Here is a 5793-nt window from a genome sequence, read left to right as displayed (position 1 = left end):
TGTAAAATCCTTTGAACAAAATCGTTCTCTTCAGTTAAATGATTATTCCATAACGAATTAAAGATCCTTCCCTTGATCACTTGTCTAGTCCCAAGCATGCTATCAACACTTCTTTGCATCCTTATGCATAAACAATTTAGATACAGGTTCTGTAGTATCCAGATACTACAGGTTCAAGATCTTCCAATTGAGAACCAAAACAATTACATTCAATTAAAAATGAAGACATAGTTTGCTCTTTCTTTCCTAAAATCTCATCTATATACAAACTTTGTCTTTCATATACATATATACACGTGTATTCATGTGTAGTAAAAAAATCACTTCAAATGAAAACTATCATTTAAAAAGAGCCACCCTACTAGAAGAGGAACAAATAGCTGAAGTAGTCGTACTGCATGATAGGGTATCTCTTCAATGTTGCTTGTGCTGTGCACGTTAGAATCAGAAACTCAAAATGGTTAAAAGCCGCATGGAACTACTGGAACAAATTAGAGTTTTCAGTAAGGAAGCTCCAAGGTCCTGATGCAGTACCAATCCTGCATAACAAAGTTCATAAATGTTTACATCTTTCAATGCAACGTTGTAATTTTTTATGTTAATACTTTTGTTGAGTTTCTGTTTGTTTGAAAAGAACAGTGGTCTCAAGAAATGAAGGAAAAATGTCTCCAAAAGTATTGCTCAGAGTGTGTCTTTTATTTGTAGCAGAAGTTACCTCCAAAACCCTGCAAATATCCTTAGAGTCATATAAATAGACAACGCAATCCAGATACCAGTGAAGCCAAAGCTTGAGGACAGCACATATAAACTACATATGCTCACCAACGCCACCATAATCTGAGAATAATATCAAGTACATAAGCAATAATGGGGCCACAAAGGAGGAGTTGGGGGCTGGGTAATCATTGCAATAATTCTTTCAAAGTACATAATAGCAAATTAAATGTTTGGTCAACATTCACAATATCATTTTTTTCCTTGTTTTCAAAGGCAAAAGGTTGATCAGTATTAATGAATCATGAACACAATCTAATATACTTGCTTGAATCTACAGAAGAAGTAATTTTTCTAATTAACTTACCATTGAGGAAGCCGAGTATGTGAAATCTGATGCCCCATAGTTGATTCCATCAAAAACAAATGCCAAAGCATTGATGGGTTGAGTGGCAGCAACATACTGATCAAGTATTCATCAAGTAAAGAGAGGAAAAACGGATGAGAATCTATGAAATCATTATATTGTTAGGAAGAAAGAGTGTCATTTTCTATTGTATTGATGTTACTTACTGGAATGCCAATACTGATAAGTTGCAGAACACTTCTGTCATTTGTAAATAACTTAGAACCAAAGGGCAGTAGACTCATAAGAAGGACTGAGAGGACCAGCCCAAGAATCAAGCCAAGCTGCATAATAATATTACTCAAGACAGGTGAATTAAGAGCATCAATAACTAAATAAATAATATTGAAGTAGCAAGTTGGAATACCTGCAGCACACGTGAGGCAGATTCGATAACCTTTTTGTAATCCCTTTTAGCAAATTCACTTGCAATAATAGCCTGAAAATAATTTCACTATTATCTATATTGACTTGAATGTATAAAAGAAACTTAACATTTGGGAAATAAAAACATCGGGAGTGAAGATTGATACGTGAATGATGATAAATATCACAAGGAGAACATGAGGACGTAATTAACTTGTGAAATTAATGGACCGTAAAACTCTTCAAAATTACCTTTGTTTTTACTGTTATAGCCATGTTTGCTTGTGTTAATGGTAATTTTTAGTTAAGTAGATGAATTTAGTCTGATTTTGGACAGATTTGTACTTTTTTAATGATGGTGAATACACATCTTTTTGCTGATAACATTTATGAGTATGATGATGGACTATCATCTGTCATGTTTTTTTTCCCTTAAATATGAATCAAGTATGGATAATAGTATGGTTATGAAACAAACACTAAAATTGACTTGTTTCTCTTCCCTTTCATGTTATTATGGTTTAAGGTGTAAGCTGTCTTCATTTAACATTAGTGATGATTCTGAGGCAAATTCAATACAGGAGCATGTAGAAACTCACTAAATGCAATCAATAAGAAATTTGTATATGCTTTAAACAGGATTGACAATCATGGTATAGAAGTTCCAATTAGAAGTTTCGGGTGTCTTGCTGGCACATGCCAAGTATGGTATTGACAGCAGTTGAATCTAGGCAGAAAAATGTCTGAACAATTAATAATAGTTTTCAACCACTGATAAAATCCATTGAAAATCTTGGAAACCTTTCATGTTGAATAGAAAAGAACAAGAAGAACAAAATATAAGAGAAAAGACCTACAAATCTATTATTGTAGGATTTTGAGTTGAAGGCCATGTTATGCTCTTTTATACGGGTTTACTCACTATTCTGTCGAATCTCCCTGTAGTAGGATATTTATTTTGACATTTCAAATGAACTTTTGAAATAGGTTTTTGGACTCATTATCAATTACTTACTTGTCCAGCAACAGCCAATCCATCAGCAAGCAAAGATGTTGCCATCCAAATTTGTAAGCAGATTTGAAATGCAGCCATAGTTGTTGATCCTTTCCTTGCTGCTAGGGATGCAGACAAGGTCACACAGAAAGTCACTGCTCCAACTTTAACCAACAAAAGAAACCCTACAACCAAGGGAAGAAAACGGAGTCAGAAACTTGTCCTTGAGAGTGCATCAAAAATATTTACAGAAGACTACAAGAGATTGATCAAATTCAAGCAGTAGGAAGAAAAGTAACTATAAGAAATTAGGAAGCAGGAGATTTTAAAAGTAGAGAAGGAATAGATAAAAATCATAACCATTTTTCAGAATCTTCCCAAATTGAAAGTCTTTCATTGTCGGAGGCAGAAGAACAACTTGTTTCATCAAACTCCACAATAGCATTATGGCTATCAAGTACCTGTTAAATCATGTCACCAGTAAGTGAAATGAGAAACAAGAGTGCAATGTGACTTCAGTTGGAATATCTTGTCTGTGTGATATATCCTTAATCGTAAATGAATCTCAAAAGGTGAACTTACTGGGAGAAAATGTGGGCAATGGCTGCCCCACTGACTCCCAACCGCACAACGAACATAAGCAATGGATCTAAAAGGATATTTGTTGCATCTCCCATTACTGCAATGAAGTTTCACAAGTTACTGAACAAAAATAAGGTATTTCTCATTTTGTGTTTAGAAATAAATTTTAATTGATCTCCACTAACCCTTTAGTCTCTATCAAGATCTGATTCAAGAAATTTGAATAGATGCACACGAAACAACATAAAGAGTATACAAAAATGCTAATCAGTCTCTTTTGTTTTTAATTTAAACGCAACTTTTCACGTCAGAACTTTTTCTATCCCTTTCATAGCATCAATGTTGTTGATTGGGATCATTTATCCACATAAAGGAAATCTTAGTTAGGAGATTTTGTTAAAAATTGGAACACTATAGGAAGTGATTTATCTAAATGGAAATCATATTATCAAGTAACAATTAACAGAGATCTAGTATTACCATAATGAACTGGATAGATATACTGATCCAATGTACAGAAGACGTGAAGTACCTGTAGCATACAAAGGAGTTTTTGTATCTCTGATTCCACGAAAAACTCCTTGAATTGCCATAGAAATAATAACTGCTGGTGCACCGAATGATCTCAGTGTCAAGTATTGTTGTGCTGGTTTGAACATAGGAGAATTCTGCATGCAAAACAATATGTCAGTCATTTAAAGTCTTCTAAAGCTATAAACCAAAAATAAAAAATTAAAATTACCTTCAAATAATTATTAAAGGGTTAATGGTGTTTTTACTTCTTGGAAAATGGGTCATCTTTGGTTTTAGTCTCCTACTTTTAAAACCTTAAAGTTTTCATCGCTATAGTTTTGAAATAATCAAACTTTAGTCTCTGAAACTAATAATGCAGAGGACAAAAACTCATGATTTTAAGGACTAAACTCTGTTAAACATATAGGGATGAAAACTAATAGTTTTGGAAGTCAGGAATAAAACCAAAGATGAGTCACTTTCTAGGGACTAAAAACAGCACTGACACATTGTTAAGTCAGCCCAAGTGATTCATTTCATGGTTTGTCCAGAAAGTACTCACAGAATCAACGCCCATGTAATTCAACATCGGTTTAGCTGTAAAAATGAGAAAGAGAGTTTGTAGGACCCCAAGAACACCGCCAATAACTATTCCTGATGATGCTGATGGAATATAGGCTTTGCCACGGCCAAGTGCAGCCTTTTTATCAGCATTTATTGAAGAAGTGTTGCCTTCAAAATGTAAATAAAATTAAAATTAATACTTATAGAGTAAACCAGAAAAGCTTCAATTGAATGAACCATAAAATACAAATTCATAAATTTGAATGGTTGTTTATCCTTGAAAAATATATATACCAGTTTTGTCTTCTATATCCACCTTTACATTTACAACAGATTCCTGTAGCATAATTTCTTTTTCTGACTGATGACTTTGTTCAGCAGCATCTTCCTCAGCAACCAGAGAGGTTGTAACACTGACAAGTGGAATTATTGTAATTTTTGAGATTTGATTGAAAATAGCAATGGAGACTCCCACAGCAGCAAGCTCCACAGGACCTACAAAATAGCAATAAATGCAGTCAATGGCAAGCTAGTAACTGGAAAATGGACAAAAAAAATATGAAAGGGTAATTCCTACAGTAAAAGCTATAGTTCTTCTAACAGTTCATGTAAATATTTAGCATTGTTTCATCCCTAATGGGATAATCTTTTGCTGTTCATCGCTTTAACTATTTTTGAACACAAGGACACAAGAGAATCCTTGTGGGCACCTAAATTTTTCCTCAAATATGAAACTTCATAAGGTCAAATCTCCAACCAATATCTCCTTGTAAGTCTAAAACTGGACTTTAGACACCACTTGTGCATATGAAAAGAGAAAATCCCCAAACAGGTAGCATTACTAGTCAGCAGCAAACATCATAAATATTCACAAAACGTTAATTGTATCAGTCTAACAGTTTTCTGGGAAAATGTAAATCAAACCTATATGGCCGATGAATGCAGTATCAATTAGAGAAGCAATAGGATCTGCTGCCAAAGCCAGAGTTGTAGGGAGTGCAATATGCAGTATTTCCAGGCCTAATTCGTCATCTGTCAGAGCATTCCTGAAAGCATAAAAGAACACGGCCTCTTCAATTATCATGAATCCAATGTCTACCACAACTAGTAAAACAAGGAAAACTTCATCCAAGTTGAATCAAAGTCATAAAGCATTGCAGAGCTAAAGAAACACAGTTGAATTGAAAGAACAAATACAGTGCAAGCAATAATCTGTACCTTATACCAGAAAATAACATTAAAAGGAACATGATTCTTGAGAGCGACTTCCTCTCAAACAATGGAATTCGCTTACACAAGTTTACCACTTTTCTTCTGGTATTCAGTAGTTGATCAACCGACAACCAATGGAAACTAGAAACAGTCAAAGAGCACATAATGAGAAATTGGATCAACAATCAACACCACTTTGACACGAAAGATATAACAGTGAATATATCACAGCTAAAAGTGATTGAAAAAGGCTTCCATGACTCCATACTTTTCTCTCATAGATGACCCAGATGAAAAGCATTATCTTGAAGCAAAGGAGCAAATCAAATCATGTTACGTTTATCATATCACATGATTTGTTTCAACATGACAAAGGAAAATCAACTTAAAATGACGAACAGGTTGTATCTGTTTGACACCAGATAGGTGCACATTTCAGTGA

At 34.1% G+C, this 5793-nt stretch overlaps 1 protein-coding gene across 1 annotated transcript; it reads right to left on the bottom strand.

The window, feature by feature from the left end:
• On the bottom strand, positions 1–5793 carry LOC124842831 (protein DETOXIFICATION 42). The gene is made up of 14 exons (XM_047319405.2): positions 5620–5793; positions 5358–5492; positions 5064–5185; positions 4434–4634; positions 4138–4307; positions 3595–3730; positions 3063–3159; positions 2841–2941; positions 2502–2665; positions 1488–1559; positions 1288–1404; positions 1082–1177; positions 716–837; positions 1–539 (listed from the first exon to the last, which is right to left on the bottom strand). The coding sequence occupies exons 1-14, from the start codon at positions 5628–5630 to the stop codon at positions 479–481; spliced, it is 1605 nt and encodes a 534-aa protein (XP_047175361.2). The 5' UTR covers positions 5631–5793; the 3' UTR covers positions 1–478.

Source organism: Vigna umbellata, chromosome 8, assembly GCF_029865625.1.
Source record: "Vigna umbellata cultivar VRB3 chromosome 8, Vumbellata_1.0, whole genome shotgun sequence".
In the NCBI taxonomy this organism is placed as follows: domain Eukaryota; kingdom Viridiplantae; phylum Streptophyta; class Magnoliopsida; order Fabales; family Fabaceae; genus Vigna; species Vigna umbellata.
Note: the sequence above shows the minus strand (reverse complement) of the source record. Positions and strands in the feature narration are given on the sequence as shown.